The sequence below is a fragment of the Pogona vitticeps genome, chromosome 3, assembly GCF_051106095.1.
Source record: "Pogona vitticeps strain Pit_001003342236 chromosome 3, PviZW2.1, whole genome shotgun sequence".
NCBI classification, from domain to species: domain Eukaryota; kingdom Metazoa; phylum Chordata; class Lepidosauria; order Squamata; family Agamidae; genus Pogona; species Pogona vitticeps.
Window position 1 is genome coordinate 32,649,049 of NC_135785.1, and position 26,508 is coordinate 32,675,556.

A 26,508-nucleotide genomic window follows, 5' to 3' on the forward strand; every position below is an offset into this window, starting at 1 on the left:
TAGATTTATTAAGCACACAGGGAGACTAAAATAATTCTATTACATTTCTTCTTCTTTCAATTACACTGCTCTTCCGGGTACACAAAGGACTATCTTTACATTACTTAGAACCCTTTGCCAAACTGTATTCTTATAGTATGCTTGCCCTGTAGATTTAAAAGAACATATCTCTTTTTCTTATGTGCAATATTTTAAAATACCCCATTTGCATCTAACAATACAATTGCAGATGCTTGAATTTGGCAATGCTGTGAATATGCACGAATACTAATTGATCCAGCTACAGCTGGCTTGGCCATTTGTTAGCTTGTAACCAAATGAGAAGCAGCTGTCAAAGAACAAAACTGTGGGAAGATTTCTATTCTGGTTTGCCTTGACGGTTTTCAAATTCTATGCAAATATTTCCATTGTGCATAAAATAGAAAATATCATATGGGAAGGAGAAAATACAATACTGGATGGGAACAAAATATAAATATTCTTCTTTTTATGGCTTCACTGTAACAAAGTTCATTAACACCTCCCTCTATTTCCAGACCAGCATGGATATGTGGATAGCAGATAAAAATTCTTCACCAGGCAACTTCCTGCAGCCTCCCTTTTTACCCCTAGTGCCTGCCATCTAACTGTTCTCTGTTGCTGCATGCCGTTTCAGTGCTTTACCCAGAGCTGCTACTACCCACCTACCAGAAACCAGTCCTGTGGTCTTTTTGAGAATTGCAATAGATGGGAGTTTGGAAGGGAGTCCGTGGCTGGGCCTCATGAGGCCCCAAACTTTATTCCAAATATTCATGTATTTTAGTGAACCACAGGTGAAGCTGCAGAAATTAGAAGTGTATCTTCACTCTAATGGGGCCCTGCAAAATGTAACCTGGCCAGTTACCCACCATCTCACCCAGTCCCAACACTCTGCATTCAATTGCTTGCAGAGGTCACTGAGTGTGGTATAGATCAATAGAAACCAGAGTCCGGAAGACTACAGAATCACCACATCATACAGCTGTACAGATGCAGATGAAATTCCCTCTCCTCTGTTGTGTATGTATGACAAAAGGAGAGAGAAAAACAGTATGATAGTTGTAGTGCTTGGAATAGTTTCCCTTTTGGGTTACAAACTCCTGGACATCTTCAGTGACCATGCTAGCTACAGGATCCTGGGAGTTATAGTCTGAAAAATGTGACTTTCCTGTTATATTGTATTTGGATATTGTTCTGTCTAGTTTTAGTTCCAAATTTCTTGCTGAATTTCATATCATGGAGGTAGCTGAATGACCTGAAAGAGTTCTTTGTATTTATGATTTCTACACATGGGCTATGTATCTTGTCTTTCTTTATTGGCTCTGTATGCTCATGCTGGTTTGACCTATATATAAAGTAGTTAAGTCTAATAGTCTGTGATTTTGCTTACTTTGTTGTGAAATCTATTTTGTATGCTATTGGCCTTGGCATGGATGTAATTGTTCCTGGCACTAATTTTTGTTTATTTATTTATTTATTTATTCATTCATTCAAAATATTTTTAGCCCACCTTTCTCCTTGAAAGGACCCAGGGTGGCCTGAGGATTGCCCACCCATAAAAATAGGTAAAGGTTTTCTACTTAATGCATGTACATTATAGTGGCCTATGTCTATGTTCACTTTTCTCGGGAAATCTACCCTACATATATTCTTGATTTCTATCATAGATTCACAGCGTTGTTTTCAGTCCTGATGTTCCCCATCATCTTCTAAATGTATTGCTTTAATAATATACTGTATATATTTATTTTATAAATTTAATGACAAGTAATATGCAGTTTGTTGTTGTTTAGTCGTTTAGTTGTGTCTGACTCTTCGTGAACCCATGGACCAGAGCATGCCAGGCCCTCCTGTCTCCAATATGCAGTTTAGGTCAGCTGTTTTTATTATATGCTCTACGAGCATATGCTGATACATACACTTTTAGTTCCTGCTTTCTAATTCCGAAATATTTGTAAGATTCACACATTCAGTACTGTAGATCGGTATTTCTCAACCTGCTGCCTTCCAGGTATTTTCTGTTACATATCATTCCAGAGCACTGACTCGGGTTGATGGGTAGTGAAGTCCAAAATGTCTGGTGAATACCAATATGAAATTTTCTTTATGTTTCCCTTCCAGATTCTTGTGCTTCACTCAATATCCCAAATGGCCTGACTTCTAATTTACTGGTTTCTGTTCCAAGGTCTCTACCAAGATACCATTGCTTGTTTTATTTTCATGAATTGGAAGTAATACACCAGAGACAAACAATGTGGTGTAGCGGGATAGATTGATGGACTCAGGAGACCTGGGTTCAAATCTCTACTCAGTTGTGGACACTCACTATGAGATAGGCTGGGCAAAATCATTCCTGAAATATCTCACATACCTTGAAAACTCTTTTAGGATTGCTATAAGTGAGATACAATTTGATATCACATAGCAAAACAAAGTTTAATAATAATAATCTAAGAATACTAAACCCATTTAAGTCAATGTATGTTAAACATACAGTTAAGTGGTGATTGCCATTTAAAATACAAAAGATTTTCACCAACCTTTTTCATGTTACCACCAAGTGTAGGATATGGTGGCTTGTTGACATGGTTCCATTCTACTGGTACACGGATGATTTCATATAACTGGAAGATTACTAAAGCATCAGCAAGGTCACTGGTCAAAGTCCATAATAAGATAGATGGAAAAGAAAGAGAAAAATAACAGATCTTTACATAGCAAAACCACACTGTTCCTGAATGTAGTCAGTACTGTATAACTACTAATAGTCAGTAGTCAGTACACAATAGTAAATAATTCTGTTATTATCAATATATACAGCATTGAACCCTGGGAATTATGCCAGATGGGGGCATCTTAGGTGACTCTCTGGATATTATTACATTGCATCTAACAGCAGCACAAGCCACTGTAGCCAGTTATGAGGGATAACTAGAGTTGCAATCAAACAGCAACTGGAGTGGTGCTTATTCCCCCTATTCATCCCTAATAACTGGCAGCATTTTCAATCATTAATTGAAGTCTGAGTGGCTTCACTCAACAAGACCAGCAAAATCAGGCTGGGACAGTAGAATTCAAGAGCTACGGCAACCATGCTAGAAGGAATATGTATTTCTTAGATTTTGTGCCACTTCTAGTAGTATCAACTCCCTATACAAACTGACAGAGTGTGCATTCTAGAACTCTGTGCAGTAATGCAGTGATGTACAGGACATGCTGAATGAATAGAGAAAACAGCCTTACCCTTTTTATTCCTACTACATTTGTTAATAGTTTGCACTGGTTTACTTCCATAACACCTACTGATTCTAATGGCTGACTTGCTACACAGGTAGGCTGGGGGAGAGATACAGGTACAGGTGATTATTCTGATGCTACGTCACCACTGTATCTTAGCCAGAGCAAAAGGACACAATCTCAAACTGGAGTAAACATACATTTTACAGAAGATTAATGAGCAAGGATTGCATCATGCACTAGTTCAGTCAACAAGCTAATTCAAAAATAAAAGTATTACCTGTACAAATGGTTAATATAAGGTGTTACACCTAAAGAATTCATCCAGTTTCGGAATGTTCTCTCTTCCTTACTTTCTCCTGTAGCAAAAAGGTACCAAATTTGTTAGAACTCACACTTAATTGTCAGATTTAATATATGCTATTAATTTCAAGATTAAATCCAATTTTAGTCCCAAACAAAACAAGTTTAAGGAAACCAAAGGGATTTACATTGATATGGACTAATAAGTGTCATACATTCAATGGATATACTCTAGTTGGGACTAACACTGGATTTAGTCTTAGGAGTGTAAAAGAAATAGAATTCTGTAACGTATAAAAGTAATGCATCCGAAAGCAGGATAGGTATTTACTGTAAAAAATGTAATTCTTCATGATATGGAGGGTGGAGGAAACTACTAAGGTAGAGGAAAACAAAACTTTTAAAGCTGGCAAGGGCTAGATACAGTTTACCAACTGTAGTCAAGCAAGCTTTGGGGAGCAAGATGGGGTTATCCTTCCTAACAACAACCGTTTTAGCTCAGAAAGAATTGTAGAAGTGAGTTGCACAACAAGGCAGCATTTCAACCTAGCTCTTCAAAGTTCAAGACCACTATTTAATCCACAATACCACTAATGCTCTTTTATGCCCTTTGACTGGCATCACTCCAATATTTACCTAGTAGAACTGTTCCATGACATTAACATTAAATTTGTACTCCTATTTATATGGTGTAGGCTTAAGAAAACTGTACACTACTTATTATTTCTATAATATGTTGATGCAATCTGGCTTTTGTTTCACTATTTACAATATTTACTTGTCAGCAATTAAATATTTCTCATCTCATTCATAACAAGGAAACAGCCAATACAGAGACGGCAGGAAAAAAATTGTAAGTATTAAACAGAAACAAACTAGCAAACCTACATCAACAATGCTCCTAGTTGCGTTCTTCTCGGCCAAGTCTGACTACAGTGAAGAGAAGTGTAGTCCAAAAGTGTAACATCGGGCAGCTTCTACAGGAATCTGTCTGCTGGGGGGGGGAGCTAATGTTAAGTTTAGCCTTCGTTGATAAAATTGAACCTAGAGAGTTCTGCTGAGAATGAAGTTGCGTTTGATTTCTACAATACTGAATTCTTACTGGTTTTTGTCAATGTTATCTGCTTAAAAGGCCCTCAGGACTATCTATGTCCCGAGTCTACATGTGCAGTAGAATGAGGTAGAAGCAAGATGGTAGAAAGCCAAGGTGGGCGAACCAAGTGTGGTAATTCAAACTGTTGGTAAGTGATTGCAGTGCTTAATGCCCCCTAACAAAAAACTCCCTGCAGATACAAAACTGGAGCAGCAGAAGAAATTCTCGCTGACACTGAAGTTTTACTTCCAGGGTATTTTTACAAGAGCAGGCACTGCCATTAAGTGTCTCTCCCTGCAGTCCAAAATGGCAGACTCTACTTTTGTCGTTTTGGACTCCACATCACTTCATTCTGCTATGTAGACCAAGCACCTAGTAATCATGGTATTATTTTTCTGCCAAATTCAAACTATGTTTCTGTTTCTTGCTACTCCAGACTTCTCTTTCATTCATGCTTGTCAGCAAATTGGTCTATATACACTATAATATTTTATCTATGGAAGTCCTCTATGGGATTGCAACTATCATATGTTACAAGATACCATCTTAATAATGGTTTACTTCTACTAAGGTATTTTGGAGAGGTCATTGAGTCATATTGTGTATAATATTTTTTGGGGTTAATTTTTAATCCAATCTCTAATTAAAATGTAGTTTGAACATTTCAAGAGAACTAGCAAATGCTTCCTGGAAATCCTGTTACAGAAAGCTGAAATGCTGAAGCAAATATTCAGAAATCCTAAAGGAAATATTCAGCAATTTCATTCACACTGAGAATTAAAACGGCATGCTGAACAATGCCAGAAAAAACCACTCTAGACAAAGAGAAGCAATAGCGTGCAAGTTGAAAGAAGGCAATTTTGACTAAAAGGAACTGTGGAACTAAAAATAACACACTGTATTTAATATGCCACTCTAAACAAGATTCTTTGTTATACAGGCACATAAGAATTCTTAAGCTTTTCATGTGGTTGAAAGCTGGCCAGCTTTTCATTGCTCCTACCCCACTCTTTTCTGCTGTTCAGAATATACCTTCTGGGAATATATACAGTATTTTATGTGGTAAGCAGGGCAAGTAATGGGGAAAACCCAAGAACTGGGGCATGTATCATTATCTTCTGTGATCATGATAATATGCTTAGAGAATAACCAAGGGCAGTAGCTGGATTAGATAGTGAGCTACTGAACTGTTCTCTTTTTCACATTAGCAGAATAATAGGCATAGTAAAAATGCCAAAAAAAGTTTAAACAGAATTTTCATTGTGGTCACTTTTTATGTCCTCATGACAACAAAACTTCAACTGTACAGATTTTAATCCCTAGATGACTGTCAGTTTTTATGCAATATTGGATTAATAGTAACTTTATATCAAGTAGTTTCATAACAATCTCATACAGAATATTTTATCTCCATGGTAGTTTGCAGTCCATATTGATCTTGTATAAATTAGCAATAGAATGAATTTAAAATGAAATCTTTATCTTTGAGGGCCACAACATTTTCCATATACAAAGAAAAATTTCAGATGAGAGACATTCAAAAATTAAGAAATGTGGATTTTATCACAAACATGCACACGTTGGTCATCTTCAGATTATATTAGTACAATGGATTCCCCATGGGACTTCCCTCGAAAAGACTTCTGGAACTACGATTGGTACAAAATACGATGACCACAATTCTTTGAAGTTTGTGTTTTTCAGGTCATGTCACCCTAATCAGATTCCAGTTGTATTGGCTCTCTGTTAGTGATGTGATGTCCCATCATGTTGATTCTGACTTATGATGATCCTGGGCTTTTCTGACACATTTGAGATATTTAAGCAGTAGTTCTACTCAGTGAGTTTCTATGGCCAAGTAAGGCTTTTGAATCCATATCTGATGGATCCTAATCTGATACTCTCTGTCTGTTCCACTACACTAGATATCTCTGTGTTAGTATCTGGGCCCAATTCAATGTACTGATTCTTATTACATCCTAATAGGTTGGAGGTCAAAATATGTGAAGTTATTCTGCATTAAGTTCCCCATCAATTATGGGCATCATTAGAAGCCCACTAAAGATGGAAAAAAAATAAGGTGTGCCCTTCTGTGGCATCAACTCAATTGCATGAGTCACTCCCAAGAGGCATTCACCGAATAATTTTGATGATATAAGTAGTAAATATACGTTTATCTTTCAGGATTTTATCAGGCTTATTTAGTGGTATGTTGCTTTTGACAAGGTTTTTTTAATGTGTTTTTTTAATCATACCAAGATATGATTAAAACATCATTGGCTGTTCACTCCTCTCTTTGGAAGAATTGTATAAGAACAGATGTAAGAGGAAGATATCTAACATACTGAAAGACTCCTCTCATCCGGGACATCAGCTCTTTAAACTATTACCATCGAGAAGGAGATTCAGGGTATTGAAAGCAAGGACAAGCAGATTCAAGAACAGCTTCTACCCAAGTGCAGTATTGAGTTTAAATGTGGGGTCAAAAGTTTTTGGTGGAATTTTAATTGCTGGGAGAAACGGGGTATCTATATTTGTATGGTGAGTGTTGTGTATATTTTAATTTTTTTGTAGTGGTGTTGTCCAGTTTTACCTTGGGGAAGAGCGCCTCATTTCGTTGCACCCACTTGTGAGTGCAATGACAAATAAATTTCTTATGTCTTATGTCTTATATGTCTGACTATTAAGAACTACGTACCTTAAGGCTCTGCCAAAAGACCACATATGAACATTTCTACAAATGTTTCTGTAAGGGCCAATATTTATGCATTTCTACAAATCCATTTTGTTTTAATGGGTCGCATCCAGAACTGCATTTAGCAGAGTTCCATTGGTACTACAGATGAAATAGTTGGCTTGCCTACCCATTTCTTTCCTTTTCACTACATCCCCTTTGATTCCTAAAATGCTCTTGGAAGGCTCAGGAGACTCTTTAAAACACTTTGGAACATGGTACTGATAAGTAAGGAAGTAAAGCAAAATTGCCATCCCATTCCCTTTCTCCAAGAGATGCTTCAACTGGATTCTGGTTCCCTCTCTCCTGGAGCCCTCCATGCATGGAGAGACGTACATAGATCCAACCTATTATGTCTGTAAACTGGTTTTTCATTAAATTAAAATTCCAGCCTCTGGATACACAGAGGAAGAAATGGCATTACATTATTTCAAGTTTTAAAGTGTTCCTGTATTTTCAGAGAACTCACTGCTGACAGTAGTCACATGAAAAGAAAAGGACATGAATTTCAACTGATGCTACATGCTACATCTGTAGAAATTCTCTCTGCCACACTATTGTTGAAGGCGTAAGAGCCTTATTTTTCATGTGGTTACCTTATTTATGGTTCCTAAAACAGTTCAATTATGACAGAAAACAAGCTGGCATTTGTATGATACTCTGAATAAATGAATGCTATTAATATTCTTTGCTCAGTTGTAACGGCATATTAAAAGAAAGACAGCAATATAACGGATGCAGGAGGATAATTAGGAGGAAAGCAATCATAATAAAAGCAAGCATGGGGAAGCCAGGAGTCAGAGGTCTGGCGATAAACACATTTGTAAACTAATGAAAAATACTAAATACAGTACCTACATTAGGAGGGGTCAAATCTGCATTTCATGAAGAAAAATGGGAAAATTATGAATTGTCAGATTTTGACAGTTCATCTAAGAAACAAATACCAAGAAATGAATGTGCTTACCATTCATATAATAATATTATATAATAATATATAATAATATTTGAAAAACTGACTGCTACAAAATGCAGCCTTTGAGGTCCAAACAAGAGGAGATGCTGTGAGGTCTGTGATCAGATCTCCTTCTCCATCCCATTGTTTCAGTTAAATACAACATATTAGGGGATGACGTGTTTAATTACTTTCTTCTGAACTCCCCCCCCCATCTCAATCGTCCTACTTTTTGCCTTGTGGGAGAAAACATAAAGCAGTTTCTAGCATGCCTATTGGTATACTAGTGCCCTCCCTCATTCATGAACTTCATGGCATCTTCTGGGAATATCATGCTCTACTCGGAATTCTCCATTGTTTTTCCAACGCTTCTTCCCCCTTTTTCCTTCCCATAGAAAAGCCATTAAAAAAAAAAAAAAAGACAGTCATTGCAAAGTGTCTTCAAAGTGCCTGCACAAGGAGCCCACGCTTGGAAATGCTCACAGATACCGTACAGGTGTATAGGTTCCCCTCTGTGGGGCAAAGAGTAATGCAAAGACACTCACATAGATTTTAAAAATGAAGGCAGATGGAGTAGAGCTAGACATCCTTTCCTTCAGTATGTTTCTCCAGAAACAGCTCAATCACCACCCCAGAAGCAGGACAAACTGTTAATAGGTCTCCCAGCATTATCTGCTTTGGCCTTAAGGCTGGACAAAACTCTACTAGTATTCTATTTAACGTGAAATACATTTACATAGCTAGTATGGCCAGGATAACTATAAATACTTAGAAGGAGGGGGGACTGTGTATGGCTCAAGTACTGTATATGTTAAATGCCTCTTTGCTCATAAAGTGCATATTTTAATATGCAAGTAGCAGCTGCTGAGAGTACTAATGCTAAATGGCATTGCAGCAGGGGTTTAACCCCTCCCTTCCCCACTGTATTCCTGATAAAATGATATTTCTGAAGCTTCTGTTTATACAAGGCTGAATATTCCCCACTGGCACCAAAACGTCTCATGCGTGAGGAAAAGGAAGGAATGGAAACCAGTAACTGTTCAGTTAGCACTGGGCACTTGCTTCACATTTTTATTGAATGCTGGCCAGGTCACAACTCTGAATAGTCAGTCATTGTGTATTTCTCAATGACATGTTCTTTTTGGGGACCGGCAGGGGCTTTAGGACAGATGAAAGAAAGACCCTCATACAATGCAGTTAACTTACAGAATTTGCTGTCAGTAGGTAGGGTGAGGGCTCCTGGCTCAGATAGCTAGGAAACAGCAGCTAAAGGGGACCTTCAAGATTGGAGGCAATGTGCTTTTGAATAAGAATTGCTGGTATGGGCTTTTTCATTATTAAGGGTATTTCATAATAATGGACAGAATTCTGACATCAGGAATGACCAGACAGAAAAACCTGTTTCAGATCATTTCAGCCTATATGAACACTCTTTGAATGACTTCAAAGTCACTGTCTTGACAATTAAAAAACACTACAAAATGAAACTTGAAAGAGAAACAGCTGAGATGAGGTAAATACAGATGCTGGAGACTCACTTAAAAGGACTGAATATCAATCAAGGATTCTAACTCATAGCCAAGTGTGAAATGCTACATTGATTCACACAGTTTGCTACTTGTGTCAACCATCCTATTGTTATCTTGTAGACCCATAATTGGCATTATTCACAGCCTGGCAGCCTTTACAAATGAACCATAGTCACTTTGTTCACTATCTGTACCCTACCTGGTCATGGGGCCATGTTGAAATATGACCAGTTATATAGTCTCTTTTGTTTGAGGAAGTGGACTTGACCCATGAAAGCTCTCATTAAAATACTGCAGTTCATCTTTAAGGTGCCACAGTGTTTTTATCTCCTGGTTTTGTTGTGTTTTTGTGTGTTTTTGTGGGGAAGGTTGTCTGATATGCTTGCATAGATTAACACAGCTACTCCTATGAAAATGCCATGCACTAGCAGATAACCAATGAATTTAATTCTCCATGAAAATATCCAGGAAGGAAAATTACAATGATATTTTCAATATGGATTGACTGACAATAATCACTATTCAGTGAGTCAATGCCCTGCCCTTTATTATTTTTATGTGTGAAGCTTTGATGTTTTTGAGTCAATTATGTAACATCAATTCATCAAGAAAGGCCTATTTATACATATAATGCCCATTATCTAATGCGACATTCAGGATATGTTGATAGAGTATTTACCTTCTAGTAAACTGATGTCATATGAAGAGCCTTCTGGCTTCTGCAGGGCAGGATATGTGTTAAAGAGATTTGCAACAAAGGCCATGTTAAGTTTAGGGTTGCCTGCAACTACATCAGCAGGAGTAACAAACTGTCTGCAGCCCAATTTCTCTGCTTGCTGAAGCATATATTCAGCCCTCCTCAGGTCATTTTCCTCCTAGAATTTTTTTTTAAAAAAACCAATGATGTTACAAAAATAGTCTTGACATTATAAATCTACTCTTCATGTAAAATAGCATTAGACTTAAAACACTATTCTAGATAAAACTGCAAGAACTTCCTTCTGTGTTTTTCCGGACTCCAAATCTCGGATAATGTATAGAGGAGCCTGTAGCCTTCCAGTTATTAGACTCAAACTGCCAGCAGCGTCAGGAATCATAACCAGTGTTAAGTAATGATGAAAGTTGAGTCCAGCTCCAGAGGGCCGCAGGTTCTCCACTCTCAACCCAGAGAATTTATCTTGGTTGGACTCCACAGCCCCACCATGCCTGTTTGCCATACCAGTTCTGTTGCTTTCATTTTCATTAGAGAAACAGTATGTAGGAATATTCTAAATAATCACAGAAAACAGATTCAGACTGGGAAGGTGTTAGCAATCCAAATGTCTTGCTGTAGAACAAGAAGTTAGTACAAAGTGATGAAATGGTAATATTTCCCATCCTTTATAATTTAAAATATTATTTTACTAAAATATACAAAAGTAACAATTTTCTCTTTTTTCATCCTCTGTTTAATAAATATTTGGCAACAGTTCTACAACCATTAAAAAACCTATTTCACAGACAGAGTCTATTATATTTTTATTGCATTAGATTATACAATTGCAAAATTTAAAGCAGGCCAACTATAAACACTGATCTAAATCACTTAGATCAGTGTTTCCCAATCTAGTGTTCTCCAGGTATGTAGGATCAATATTTCCATCACCCATCAACTCCCAGCCACCATGGCCATGAAGTTGTGCCAGATCCTGTTCTAAGCAATGCACAGCAGAAAAACTCCTTTAACCGACAAAGGTGTAACTTGATCTTCAAACATCCTGTGTTTATTTATTAAATGATTTCCAGCTGCTTGATATAAGAACATTTTATGCACACACTTACATTAAAACCTGAAAGATCAATGGAAAGTGTGGTCCCTCCATGGTTGCCTCCTTTGGGTGCAATTTGATTTAATAAATGGAAGTAAGCTTTTGAGTCCTGAAATAAACAATGCAGAATCTCTTAACAAAAGTTCTTTATGTTTGAGGACTGGCAAATGCTGAAAAGTGAAACAGATTTGACCTGGCTCTTCAGGGGAAGACTCGACCGCTCCCTTAATCACTTACTGACTCTCATTCTTTATTAATCAACTTCAAGAGCAATCTTTTATGTTTTAGTGACAGATAACTATTGTGTATTAGTTCCAGAGGGATATTTATATTTGAATAACTTGAATTAAAGTGCAGTTATAGCAAGATTTCTATTATGATCTTGGTGAGTTCAAATTACATGGTTCAAAATAAAAATAATTGTTTTGATTTTTTGGGAATAAATTTAGCTATACCTTAATGTCTTGACTAAAGTTGCTTATTTTTTTCCATCCAGCATTATCCAGATGATAATTAACCCAGCGTAGCAGAAGATCTTCCGGAGACAGTTTCATTAGCTGTTCTAATTCTTCCCCATCATTAAGCAAACCAATAAGGGCTGCAAAAAAAGTTTTCAGGAAAGTTGCTTTTCAAATTATTATATACGATTGCACCAATTTGATTTTGAGGTTCAGAAGCAGAGCAAACAAGAAAAAAAAACATTTTACTTATCACACATTTCAGCCTTTGCCATTTCTCGTGGTTGTAAACTTGTTACCTTCATTTCTGGAGATCTCTATATCAGCAAAAAGCCCAACTTTAATGATTTGCCACAACAGTCCCAAAACCAAATGTGGTTTCCCATCCTTAAGATCTTGCGATCCAATATTTACAACTGTACAGCCAATAGCTGATGCAGAATTTAGTGCAAGATCCAGATTTTCCTAAAAGGAAAAATAAGAATAAATGCATTTGCATGTTGGGATGTTCCAGTTTGAAGAGCAATAAATACAATTCAAATAAATATAATTACCTTTAAAAGAAAGTAGGGCAAACTTTAACAAAAGTTTCACAGTGGGCCTTCTAACAGTGAGCATGAGATGTAATATTGTTTTCAATTCATATAAATGATGACAAAATAGAAATAAATAGTACATGAATCAATCCATAATATTCAATATATTTTTCTGAAATGTCTGCTCTTAGAGGAGCTAGATGAAAAGGTCACTGGCATCAGGTATGATAATTATATATACTTATATAATAGTGCTGGACAAAGAAAGGGGTCAGGTTGATTCCAAGGTTGCAGAAGGAAGGAGCAAATTGAAAGTAACACACATTACTTTGGTAATAAACCAATAATATTTACAGTGAGAGACAATGGAAGGGGTAAAAGGAAGATAAATTGAGATAAATATTTGAAAACATCAAAGTATAAGAACATAGAAGGCACTCACACCATCTCAACCCATGCTGCCATTTCAATGCCTTATTTGGGAGATTTGCCACTACCTTTTCAAAGGTTGAAATTAAAAATGTTTTGTTGCATAATCATGATACACATATAACAAAAGTGCTACTGTTTATACTGTGTCACATTAATGGGGAATATTCACAATCTGGCAAAAAAAAAAGAAAGGGAAAATTCTCCCTGACAGCTATCCAGAAGTTTATATTAGCATATTACATGTTAGTTGTTGGCTTATTTTGCAACAGTTTACTTTACAAACTAATGGAACCTTGCTCTGCTCCCCCAAACAATATTCTGATGTATATTTAAATACTCCGACCTGAGTGTATTGTACTTACAGATATAGTGAATGGGGTAAGCTTCTTCTTGTTAATAGCTCTCTCATCAATTGTATCTGGTTGGGATAAGTTAATCATTTTGCTGGGGAAGTAAAGGTAAATATTTAATAATGCCTCTCTGAAAATAATTATCAGTTTAAGACAAATTCAGCCTTTAAAAATTGCAAAGATTTTGACATAATTTTGCCAACTTAAACAACAGCAAAATATCCAGTAGAAAAACTATAAAGCTACAAGGAAGTAATACAATAGATGATAATAGTTTATTACTGCATTCTCAGAAGAGTTTCAGAAACTGTACAAGCAATTTGTGTATAAAGGAAGTTAGGTGTCAGTCAGTCACTGACAGCAGATTGAGAAGCCAGGATCTTGTTGTGGTTCAACAACAACAATCACTGAAGTGTTGTTTATGATCTCTCCAGCTGCCCATTGCATTTCTGGCAGTGTCCCAGCTATGCAGTTGGTCATGTGAGTGGTTGCACATGTAGCTGTGTGGTGGACAGCTGGAATAACTGCAAGCCTCTTGCGCTATTGCCCTACTGCATGTGATAAAATGCAGCAAGATTCTGGCTACAAATATTAAGGTGTGTTTACAATTCATAAAAGTGGAAACTGATGCACAGAGCTCATTCAGCCTTCTATGTTCAAAATTCAGTAACTGTAGCGTACAGCAATGACCTGCATCACTAAACAAACTCTTATAAGGTTAATCTCCATGGAGCCTCTGCATCACCCACTGTCAAAATGCTACTAAAATAGCTTTTTAGTAGAGAGAGGTTATACATTCAGCTGAAAGCCACCAAGTGTTCACAGATGTGTGCATACATGTGCTAATAGGCCAGCTCCCTAGTCTAACTCATTTTGCTAACTAGAATGCTTTCATCTTTATTTCTTGAACTATGGAACAGAAAATCATTCTCATAAAAGCAGATGGTAGTAAAAGGGGGGGCGGGGGAGAACAAGCTAACTTTTAGAGGGGCTGAAATGTTGGGCTGTGGGAGTTCTGCCTTCATATACTTCACGCAGTCTCAAAGATAATTAAAATATGACAAAAGACATCAAGTATGTTGTTGTTGCTAAGTCATGTCCGACTCTTTGTGACCCCATGGACCAGAGCGTGCCAAGCCCTCCTGTCTTCCACTGCCTCCCGGAGTTGGGTCAATTTCATGTTGGTAGCTTTGATGACACTGTCCCACCACCTCATCCTCTGTTGTCCCTTTCTCCTCTTTCCTTCACACTTTCCCAACATCAGGGCCTTTTCCAGGGAGTCTTCTGTTCTCATGAGATGGCCAAAGTATTGGAGACTCAGCTTCAGGATTTGTCCTTCCAGTCAGCACTCAGGGTTGATTTCCTTCAGAGTGGATAGGTTTGTTCTCCTTGCAGTCCAGGGGACTCTCAAGAGCCTCCTCCAGCACCACAATTCAAAAGCATCAGCCTTCTTTATGGTCCATCTTTCACTTCCATACATCGCTACTGGAAAAACCATAGCTTTGGCTATGCGGACCTTTGTCAACAAGGTGAGGTCTCTGCTTTTTAAGATGCTATCTAGGTTTGTCATTGCTTTCCTCTCAAGAAGCAGGTGTCTTTTAATTTCGTGGCTGCTGTCACTATCTGCAGTGATCATGGACCCCAGAAAAGTAAAACCCGTCACTACCTCCATATCTTCCCCTCCTATTTGCCAGGAGGTGATGGGGTCACTGGCCATGATCTTAGTTTTTTTGAAGTTGCGCTTCAGTCCTTTTTTTTCCCTCTCCTCTTTCACCGTCATTATGAGGTTCTTTAATTCCTCCTCATTTTCTGCCATCAGAGTGGTATCATAGTTTGCCATAGTTTGTTGTGGTCCACACAGTCAAAGGCTTTTGCGTAGTCAATGAAGCAGAAGTATATGTTTTTCTGGAACTCTCTGGCTTTCTCCATAATCCAGCGCATGTTAGCAATTTGGTCTCTAGTTCCTCTGCCCCTTCGAAATCCAGCTTGTACTTCTGGGAGTTCTTGGTCCACATACTGCTGAAGCCTACCTTGTAGGATTTTGAGCATAACCTTACTAGCGTGTGAAATGAGTGCAATTGTATGGTAGATAGAGCATTCTTTGGCACTGCCCTTCTTTGAGATTGGGAAGTAGACTGATCTTTTCCAATCCTCTGGTCACTGCTGAGTTTTCCATACTTGCTGGCATATTGAGTGTAGCACCTTAACAGCGTCATATTTTAAGATTTTAAATAGTTCAACTGGAATGCTGTCACCTCCACTGGCGTTGTTAGCTATGCTTCCTAAGGCCCATTTGACTTCGCTTTCCAGGATGTCTGGCTCAAGGTCAGCAACCACACTATCTGGGTTGACCGGGACATCCAGGTCTTTCTGGTATAATTCCTCTGTGTATTCTTGCCACCTCTTCTTGATGTCGTCTGCTTCTGTGAGGTCCCTACCATTTTTGTCCTTTATCATGTCCATCTTTGCACAAAATGTTCCTTTAATATCTCCAATGTTCTTGAACAGATCTCTGGTTTTTCCCTTTCTATTATTTTCCTCTATTTCTTTTCATTGTTCATTCAAGAAGGCCCTCTTGTCTCTCCTTGCTATTCTTTGGAAGTCTGCATTCAATTTTCTGTAAATTTCCCTATCTCCCTTGCATTTTGTTTCCCTTCTCTGCTATTTGTAAGGCCTTGTTGGACAGCCATTTTGCTTTCTTGCATTTCCTTTTCTTTGGGATGGTTTTTGTTGCTGCCTCCTGTACAATGTTATGAGCCTCCGTCCATAGTTCCTTGAATTTGTTCTTCATTTCCACTATGTATTCATAAGGGATTTGGTTTAGATTATACCTGACTAGCCCAGTGGTTTTTCTTACTTTCTTCACTTTAAGCTTGAGTTTTGCTATAAGAACCTGATGATCAGAGCCACAATCAGCTCCAGGTTTTGTTTTTGCTGACTGTATAGCGCTTCTCCATATTTGGCTGCGGAGAATATAATCAATCTGATTTCGATATTGCCCGTCTGTGTAGAGTCGCCTGTTGTGTTGCTGGAAAAGAGTGTTTGTGATGACCAGCTTGTTCTCCTGACAAAACTCTATTAGCCTTTGCCCTACGTTTTGAACTGCAAGGCCAAATGTACCTGTTGTTCCTTTTATCTCTTGACTCCCTATTTTAGCATTCCAGTCCCCTTTAATGACAAGAACATCTTTCTTTGGTGTAAGTTCTAGAAGGTGTTGTAAGTCTTCATAGAACTGGTCAATTTCAGCCTCTTCAGCATTGGTGGGTGGTGTATAAACTTGGATTACTGTGATGTTGAAAGGTCTGCCTTGGATTCGTATTGAAATCATTCTATAATTTTTGAGACTGTATCACAGTACAGCTTTTCTCACTCTTTTGTTGACTATGATGGCCACTCCATTACTTCTACTGGATTCTTGCCAACAATAGTAGATATGATAATCGTCTGAACTGAAGTCGCCCATTCCTGTCCATTTTAGTTCACTGACACCCAGGATCTCAATGTTTATTCTTGCCATCTCCTGTTTGACCACATCCAGCTTCCCAAGGTTCATAGATCTTACATTCCAGGTTCCTATACAGTATTTTTCTTTGCAGCATCAGACTTTCCTTTCACTTCCAGGCGCGTCAGCAGCTGAGCGTCCTTTCGGCTTTGGCCCAACCACTTCATTAGCTCTGGAGCTACTTGTACTTGTCCTCCGCTCTTCCTCAGCAGCATTTTGGACCGCTTCCAACCTGAGGGGCTCATCTTCCAGCGTCATATCTTTTAGCCTTTTGTTTCTGTTCATGGGGTTTTCTTGGCAAAGATACTGGAGTGGCTTGCCAGTTCCTGCTCCAGGTGAATCGCTTTTAGTCAGAACTCTCCACTATGACCTGTCCGTCTTGGGTGTCCCTGCACGGCACAGCCCATAGCTTCTCTGAATTATTCAAGCCCCTTCGCCACGACAAGACAGCAATCAATGAAGACGGACATCTAGTACACCCTTGCCTAATCTATGCCAACTTAAACCAACTCAAGGAACTGCATGATTTGAATGTCAACAAAGAAAGAACTTTAAACAAAACCTTGTCCACTGGGGCAGTTTGGGGAAGTCTAGTATGATAGGTAGAAGAATGTTGTGTATAAACGTGTAATGCATCTTGCAAATGCCACCAAAATCTAAGATGGGGTTTCCTGAATCAACATTAATGTTCAAGAAGTCCAGCACCTACTTTCCAGATTGGTCTACAAAATGCCACCTGGAAGCCCAAGATATAACAGCAACAGGTTTTTCCCCATGGTTACTTTCCAATGATATACTGTTTCTGAACATTCAGGTTCCACATAGCTATTAGCAATCTATCTTCCATGAATTCAGCAATGGTTACAGATTGACAATGAGGGCAGAATCCTATTGGTGTTTTTTTAAACTTGCAGTGGCTAACTGCAACTAAGTGATGAGGTGTTGGGACATACCCTGGTTGCATGCCTGGTCATATCTCTACTGTACAACTGAGAAACAGCCTAGCACCTCATCAGTAAGCTGCAATTAGCTGTGGCAACTTATGCAAACCTCACATGCACATCAGTAGAATTATTGCCTGTATGCTTTAACTACTATTAAATTCGGTTAAAGAATTAAGAATGTGCATAACTTTCATATGAAAATCATTGAGACTTAGTAGTAGTTTTACCTCACTAATAGTCAGTTTGCTTTTTTAGTTAGTGTGTGTGTCTATGTATATGCATGTTCTTAACATGGCACTAAACATACCAAAGAAGGATGCCATCTGCAAGTGACTTAAAAAGACTATCATCCAATGGATCCATAGGGAGAAGATGTTTGCAGTCAGGGTCATCTTGAAGAGCCTTATTTATCCAGTTAACAAAAGCAACCTTTTCTTCCTCTGAAAAACAGGCAGGAAAAATCAAACAAAATGTGAGTCCAATGTAAAAGTAGAACAACAAATATTACTGAAGTGAACAGACTCAATGAATCAGCATATTCAGTTCTCATTCTTCTGCAGCACCCTTCTGAGGTAGAGTCCTTCATTTAACAGCTAAGATGTTGTTAGATGTTGTTAGACTCAACTACTCATACTTGCCACATAAAAGAAAGCCAGTTTTCTCTGTTGAAAATTCCAATGGTGGCTTTGCCTACAAGCAAGAAAAGACGGTAGAAAGCATAATAACAAGAGGGAAGGAGAATCTCTTCCTCAATTCCTCACAGACATTTATCTCTGTCCTTGGCACCTAATATTCATTAAGAGGTGGAAGATGAATGTGCATGGAAAAATTACATAATTTTAATAATGAAAATTTAGAAACTGAAACTTAAATATTTTGTACACTTTTGGCTAAACAGTAGTCTAAAAGAAGACTACAGACGAAAAATCATGAAACGATTGAGACTTGGAACAATAGATATGAAGGGACAAAAAAAAAAAAAGATTCTAAAGTATAAGAGTGTTCCTGGAAACCAAAGTGAAAGTCATCTATATTAGAGTATTCCCAATTACTATGTATGGATATGAAAGCTGGATAGTGAAGAAAGATGAGAGGGACAAAATTTATTAGTTTGGAATGCGGTATTTGAGGGTACCATTCCAGATACCATGGACTACTGGAAAGACCAAGTGATCAGTTTAAATCTGAATTCTACCTAGAAGCCAAAGTAACTAAACTGAGACTATCATATTTGGGCATATCATGATAAGAAGATTCAATGGGGAAAATAATTAATACTGAGGAAAAATGAAGATAACAGGAAAAGAGCAAAAACAAATAAGGGATGGATTGACTCAATAAACCAGCGGTCCCCAACCCTTTTTGGGACCGTGGACTGGCTGAGCTTCTGAGGAAAGTGGGGCACCCCCACACACTCGACAGGCACGCTCTTGGGCGCATGTGCAAAGCAGTGGGGGAGTATGCCCACCAGCACCGGTGTGAGTGCTCCCCCACTCCTTTGCGCATGCGCAGGAGCGCCTGCACGCCCACCCGCCCCTTCAAACGGGTGCTCGGGCGCATGTGTGAAGGGGTGGGGGAGTGCTCATGCTGGCCCTGGCATGCATGTGCATGCACAAAGCAGCTGTGGGGAGGGGAGTGCGTGCGGGGGAGGTGGGAGGTCTGTTTCTGCGGCCCAGTCTGGCTCAGGCCACGGACCAGCACCGGGTTGCGAACTGGGGGTTGACGACTTCTCCAATAAACGACATTATGACTGTGACTTTGTAGGAACTTAGCAGGCTTCAGACATTTTGAAAATCATTAATTCATAGAGTTATCACAAGTTGGAAGTCACTTGAGGGCATATAAGAACAAGGAAGCAGAACATCCCTTTGCTGTCATTGTGACATTTATTCAAGCCCAGCTTTTTCTGCCAGCAGTTTGGGAAGCAATCAAAATTCTCAACAGACAGAGTAGGGCTTTCACGTGGTGAGTTTAATGAATAGACTAGCTCCAAAACAGTGACATTCAAATTCAGTTCCAATAATTATGAAGGTCCCTCAATGAGAGCCTCAGCTGAAGCAAACCAAACTTTCTTAAAAGATATCTTGGTTACTGCTTCTATCATTACTCTGGAACTTTTAGCAGAAGAAACAGGGAAGTTCTGGGTATATTCTGTTTATGTAGGGCAATGTTGAGGCTTAGCAATGGTTGCTAGTGGTTTTGGCATATGTGCCACAGAACCAGATCCTGAGAAGCTGCTTTTAAAAATAATGAATATAATGATATGCTGAGGACATCCACAATGAACTGTGGAAGAATGATGCTCTAGCACTGCTGACATTTTCCCCCAGCTGAGCGGTGGGGCTTCAAAGCTCCCGCCGCTCAGCTGGGGGAAAATGGTGCCTATGGGGAAAAATCGCAAAGCCTCCTTGCGCTGCCTACCCCGGCCGTTCTTGGACTTCCAGAAGTCCGAGAATGGCCGGGGGAGGTGGCGCGGGGAGGCTGCCGGCGGCAGGGATAGGGTGGGGGGGTGTCTGGAAGGCTTCCAGGCAAAGGCCTGGAAGCCTTCGACACCCCCGTACCCTTCCCCCGCCGCTGCTGAGAGCCTTCCGAGCTCTCAAAGGGCTTTCTCCAATATCGGAGGGGGCCCTTTGAGAGCTCAGAAGGGAATTGTCGGCAGGGGATGGTGGCTTCAGGGTCCTTCCGAGGCCGCAGCCCACTGCTGACATTTTCCCCCAGCTGAGCGGCAGGGCTTCAAAGCTCCCGCCGCTCAGCTGGGGGAAAATGGTGCCTATGGGGAAAAATTGCAAAGCGATTTTTCCCCATAGGCAAGATCCTAGTGCGATCGCAAAAGCGATCGCAAAAAAGCCATCGCTATGCGATTTCTTCGTTAAACGGGGCACTCGTTATACGAGGCACCACTGTAATTATTTACAGTAGAGATGGCTTCCACAGTGTAGCTGGCCAGCAGATATCACTGCCTGTAAGTTGAGACCAGGTCCTTTCTGGTCCCTTCCTGGAGGGGAAGAACAAAGCTTAGAATTGTCTTTCTTGACTGATGCCCACAGTGTAGGGAGGAACAGTGTTTTTCCAATGGTGACAAAAACTGAGCAGCTGGAAGAAGGATCTACCTAGACGACTGAAGAACGAAGGCAGTGCTAAAAGGCTTGCAAACTGACGAGCTTTCAAATTACAGAAGACTAAATTTTCTAATCTGGTGATCAGTATCTTGGTGGTGGAAACTTTCAGAAATTAAAGACTCACCTCCATTTCACACCTTTCAACCACTTCCAAAGACAAAATTAGAGATGGGCACCAACCTTGGTTCGTAGGTTCGTGCTGGTTCATATGCATGGCACCACAGGTGCCATGCGTTCCTTTCCCCAATCTCCCCAGCAAAATTACCCACTCACCAGTTGGAGTGCGTTCCTCTCCTCCTCCTCTTCAGGTGTTCTGCCAGTCCCCAGCACGAACATGGGTTTGCCCATCCTGCCGCTCTGTCTGAGTGAGCAATCGGCCAAGGAGGTGGAGCAGGGAAGCCCATGCTTCTGCCAGAGACTGGTCAAACAGCCAAAGAGAAAAGGGAGAAGACTCTGCGCCGGCTAGTGCGTCCAGGATCCAGCCAGGGAGGCAGGGGATCTGGTTTTGTGCGTACAAACCGGCATGAACCTCTGAACCAAAGTTCATGCTCATATATAGTCAAATGTCCATGGAAACTTCAGGACTTTCTGAGATGGTGGGATTAGAAATGTTTTCCCTCTCAAAAATTGCCACAGCGGATGACATCACCAGTCTTATGTGATGCAGCTGTGGAAAGAAGATTTCATCCTATAAGTGATTAAAGAATGAGTTGCTTTTTTGCTGCATATTTAATCATTGTTTTATCTGTAATTTGGAAGCTTGTACTTGTAAACATGTCAGATTTTCTAGACAAGGCAAATGAGAATTATTGACAAAATACAGCGGGACCACCTTTAAACAACAGTTGTAGCAACATGCTGGATTTATTTTCACATTGTTTTTTTCACACAGCAAATTGTTTACCTGAGTAAGAGTGCTGAGTGCCCTCACTGGAAATTGGTGATGTTCCTCCAATCGCAGTAATTCCCTTTTTTTTGTTTATGGATTTTCGGAATGATTTACTAATATCTTTACTTTTTAGTTCCTGAATCACCTGGAACAAAAGAGAGATTCACATACATTTCGACATCCTTGATGAGACAATTGAAAAATATTGCACACAAGAGGAGCCTTCAAAAGCACTATATACTACATGCTTGCTGTGCACATTATGTCATTGTTAAGCTTCTTGTGCTCTCACTTTTTCTGTCCAAAGCAAATCATTAATTATCTCAAACATTAGAGATGGTTAGAGATCTCAACCATGTCTGAGGAAGTGGACTTGTACACGAAAGATCACATTAAAAACAGCAGTTAGTCTTTAAGGTGCCACAATGTTTTTGTCTTCTTTAATTTTTTTTTCTTTTGTATTTACCTGATATACTAGCACAGACTAACACGGCTACTTGTGAGTGAGTCAACTGCAAGAAATGAAAATAAAGTAAAAGAAATAATGGAATAAGAAAAAACAGAGAAAATGGATTGCAAAAAGAACCTATACTTTCCTGCCGGGGAGTCTAGATAAGTAAGAAGGTATAAATATACATTACTAATCTAACAGTATAATGTTAGAAACTAAAGTATTTTTTAATAGTACAAATGAAGATGCTATGTACCCGTATTAAGGAGAGCTCAATTTTCTTCAAATGATTTTTGTAGTATTTCTTATGATACTAATAAATTAAGGCCATTTTACTTTTAGTATAAAAAATCACTAGCAGGCAGAAGCTGCATAATAGCCAATCAACTATGCAGTCCTTAAGGGTTTTTTCCTCTTTCAGATGTTACTGAATATCACTAATTATAGTCCTCATAGTACACTCTTCATCATCCCATGTAATTATAGTAACAATACTTTCGTTTTTTCTTGATTCATATCAGAGCATAGCACAATTTAAAGTTATGAATGTATATGAAATATGCATAAAATAAAAAACAAGTTAAAATGTTAAGATAATTAGGCTGTTTTTGACCAGAGGTGGGCTACTTCAATAGTGTTATCTTGGCCATTTGAAATATCTTCTTTTGTACACATGGTGGGGTATAAACTGCATGCATGTAACTGCTGCATTAATTAGATTTTTCTACAGTCATGGAAAATCTGTCCATATTCATCATGTCAAAGATGATACCATTTTGTAAGTTCTAACTTTCACTAGTCTATATTGCTGTTTTATTGTTCCTCTCTAAAATGGAACAATAAAGTGTTAACAAGACAACTCAATGATGCCTCAGTCTAGATGATACTGTTAACATGAAGTTGATCTGCCTCATTCACAAGTTTTATGTGAAATCCAGATTATCTTGCTTTCCACTGCTAACCCTACTATGTTTCCCACATCATCTTTAGTTTTGTTTTCCTTTCAGTTGGAAAAAAATATCCAGTGGCTGCTCCCAGGCTTTGGCAGCAAGGGGGTAGGGGTGGGATGTTTTTTTTAAATGACCCCCCATGAATCAATGAATATATTCTTTTTTCATCGCTTCATGGGGCAAGTTTTTGGCAAGTCGTCCCCCTTAGTGAGTCGTCCAAAGTTCACGATTCACTGAGCAAGACGACTTGCCAAAAATTGTGAGTCGTTCCCCAACTCTACTCATAGACTATGGCAGAAGCCATACTACTACAGAATAAAGTATGGCGATTGCTCACAGGGCTTGCTAATGGGACGGGCGAGGTACCTGTGCGTGCAGGTGGGTGGGCCATGCATGTGGGTGGGGTGCATAGGGGGAGTCTGTGCAGGGGGACGGGCACACAGACTGGCACTAGGTCGCAGAGCAGGGGTTGGGGACCCCTGCTCTACAGTACTGATGAATAGCAGTGAATGTTACAGAAGGAATCCTATAAGATTCCTTAACTAATATGACAGAGCAATCAGTTCTTTTACTGTTCGAATTCTTGGTGTACTGATACATTTCATGAAAATAAAACCATCTGTAGCTACGTGTAATGTAAGGCAAAATGTAACACAATATATTTTCAAAAGTACAACTTAGTAATGATCACATACTTCATTTATTACATGCTAGTACTAAATCAGTTAAGTCCAGGTAAACACAAGGCTTGAAAAAGCAGTATACTTACTGACACAAATTCTTCAAAGTTGATTTTGCCATCTTTGTTGTTATCGGTCACTGCTATAATTTTTTCTACAATTTCTCGGACTTTATAACCAGGAAGAGGAAGGCTGGCTTCTTTGAAAAGATCTTGAAGTTCATAATCGCTGACATATCCACTGTTGTCAATATCTATAAATGACAAGCTTAGACATTGTTGTTTTTGCCATATCACAAAGTGGCTATAAAAACCCCAAAGGCAATTAATTAATGAACCTGAAACACTGAAATTAAACACGATATTATGTTCACTTTGAAGAAACAGTTCTAGAAGAAATATAATTAAGACCACTCAATAGACCAGGAAATGTCCATCCCAGATTATCAAAAGAATAACTGTGAGTAACAAAAACAAGACAAAATACTCTAAAAATTATGAAAAAATAAAAAGAGAATGGCTGAAACAGGAGCCTTCTCTTGCAACACCATTTGTGAATAAAGCACCAGTGTTTTGTACACTCATCATTCAGCACAGCCTGGACTGAAAAAAATGGGGCAGAATCCTGTTAGTTTTTTCTGCTACCACAATGGTCTGTTACACAAGGGGGGGGGGTGTTTACGGGGCTTGTGGGAGATATCACACAAGTACCTCCTGGTAGAAGCAAAAGCTCTAATGGCTTCAAAAGGAATCTCTGCTGTGCAAATAGATAAGTTAACATCTGTGGAATATTACACCACACCAATGTTCAGCTGGATTCTGCCCTGTTTCATATACACAGGGGAGATCTGGGCTGTTGTTTGTTGTTGCATGGCAAGCCTCTTTTCAAACTGAGGAAACGTCTGATATTCAGAGGGGAAAATGGTGGAGGGGTTACCTATGCTAGCACTACTTTCTTGTTCTTTTTCAATTCTTTACATTATTTATTATCTACTATTATTGAAAGTGAGCTAACATACAGTGGTCTGAATCACAGACTTCTCCCTGTGCATTACAATTTTTATAATTTAATTTTTCTGTGTATAAAAAATTCCAAAGGCCAAAGTTTGACAGACCACTGGCAGAATTAAAATCCCTGATAGTGCAGTTGCACTACATTGTATCATTGTACAAGTTGTTGTGAAAAGGTCTTTAGAAATAGTTGTGCAAGTGGCTGCATAAGCACTTGCACAAAACTGCTTTGGATATGTTAATTATCTTAACATTTTAACTGCTTTCACTAACATTTAACGTATGCTATTGCTTGTATAATATGCTTTGTACTTGTGCCAATCATCTTTCTTCTTTGCTGTTTTGGGAGTGGGTAGTCTGGTCTTTGCTCTTCCTATCCCTATTTTAGGAGGAAAACCTGGAAGAACAAAGACTGTGGCTGCACTAATTCATCTTCCAAACATGCTGCCTCATTCATAACTTAAAAAACAAACAATCCCTACAACATCTCTTAGTTTCATTGATGTACTATATTAAGATTCAACTTCCTGATTCTAAACAAATGAGAAGTTTATGACCTGAATTAAAGTACTTTGATCATTTGTTCTTCCATAAACCATCTTTTCCTTTCTTCTTTGAAAATCAAACTATCGTTCTTCAATAGTCCAAAGTTTCATTTATGTACAATATAGGTTGCCCACATTTTATCAACCTTTATCCTTTTTCCTTTGGTTTCCTGACTCTTTTCTCTTTGTGATATACAGATGCTGGATAGCTCAGTGGACTAAGCATGTGGCTGCAGAGCCAGAAGTTGAGAGTTCAATTCCCCACTGTGCCTCCTTGACAGGGGCTGGACTCAATGATCCATAGGGTCTCTTCCAGCTCTGCAGTTCTACGATGATTATTTATTTATTTATTTATTTATTTATTTGGTTATTTACATTATGTTTTTGCTGGTAAATTTTACTTCTAATTTTCATGATTTCTTTCCATCTTCTATTCTCATACATTCAACCCTCAAATCGTATAATTCTTTTAGTATAAAGTTAAAAGCCTTGATTTTTAATCCTGGTACTTTACTGTAGGTGATCACTGAGCAAAAGGAAAACTAATGATGGGGGTGATCAGAGAACAATAGGAATGTAATTGCAAAGAAGTCAACAAGCAGATGTCCAAGCCAGCAGAGCTTCAAGAAAACACCTTAAGAACTCAACTCTTTTATTAACTTAGCAAGGGTTACATTGTATGTTGTGAGAGAGAATTCAGATAGGATACTAGTTACCTAATCACCACTAGGATTGGCCGGAGAACGTCTTTGAACCTATGCCCTAATTCTAAGGGAAAAGGCAGAATGAGTAGGTCACCCCGCCTGCTGGCAGCTGCTGCTTCTCTGCCAGGAGAATTTGCTCACCACTGAAAACAGATAACAGCTAACAGCCTTGGGCAGAGTTTTCCCACACTTTACAAGAAAGAAAACTGCTTTCTTGACTGTCTGCTGGATCTGTTATCCAAATGTACTGTGTAATCTCTT

General features: G+C 38.9%; 1 protein-coding gene across 1 annotated transcript in view; it reads right to left on the minus strand.

Moving 5' to 3' along the window:
- PLS1 (plastin 1) overlaps positions 1 to 26,508 on the minus strand; it is a 61,286-nt gene that overhangs the window by 7,729 nt on the left and 27,049 nt on the right. Inside the window, exons 3-12 of the mRNA XM_020802005.3 lie at positions 24,078 to 24,241; positions 21,923 to 22,052; positions 18,207 to 18,339; positions 13,466 to 13,547; positions 12,435 to 12,600; positions 12,133 to 12,275; positions 11,691 to 11,786; positions 10,549 to 10,744; positions 3,536 to 3,614; positions 2,559 to 2,673 (exon numbers count right to left, since the gene is read on the minus strand). Coding sequence (XP_020657664.3) covers positions 2,559 to 2,673; positions 3,536 to 3,614; positions 10,549 to 10,744; positions 11,691 to 11,786; positions 12,133 to 12,275; positions 12,435 to 12,600; positions 13,466 to 13,547; positions 18,207 to 18,339; positions 21,923 to 22,052; positions 24,078 to 24,241 — 1,304 coding nt within the window. The remainder of the gene's footprint in view (positions 1 to 2,558; positions 2,674 to 3,535; positions 3,615 to 10,548; positions 10,745 to 11,690; positions 11,787 to 12,132; positions 12,276 to 12,434; positions 12,601 to 13,465; positions 13,548 to 18,206; positions 18,340 to 21,922; positions 22,053 to 24,077; positions 24,242 to 26,508) is intronic.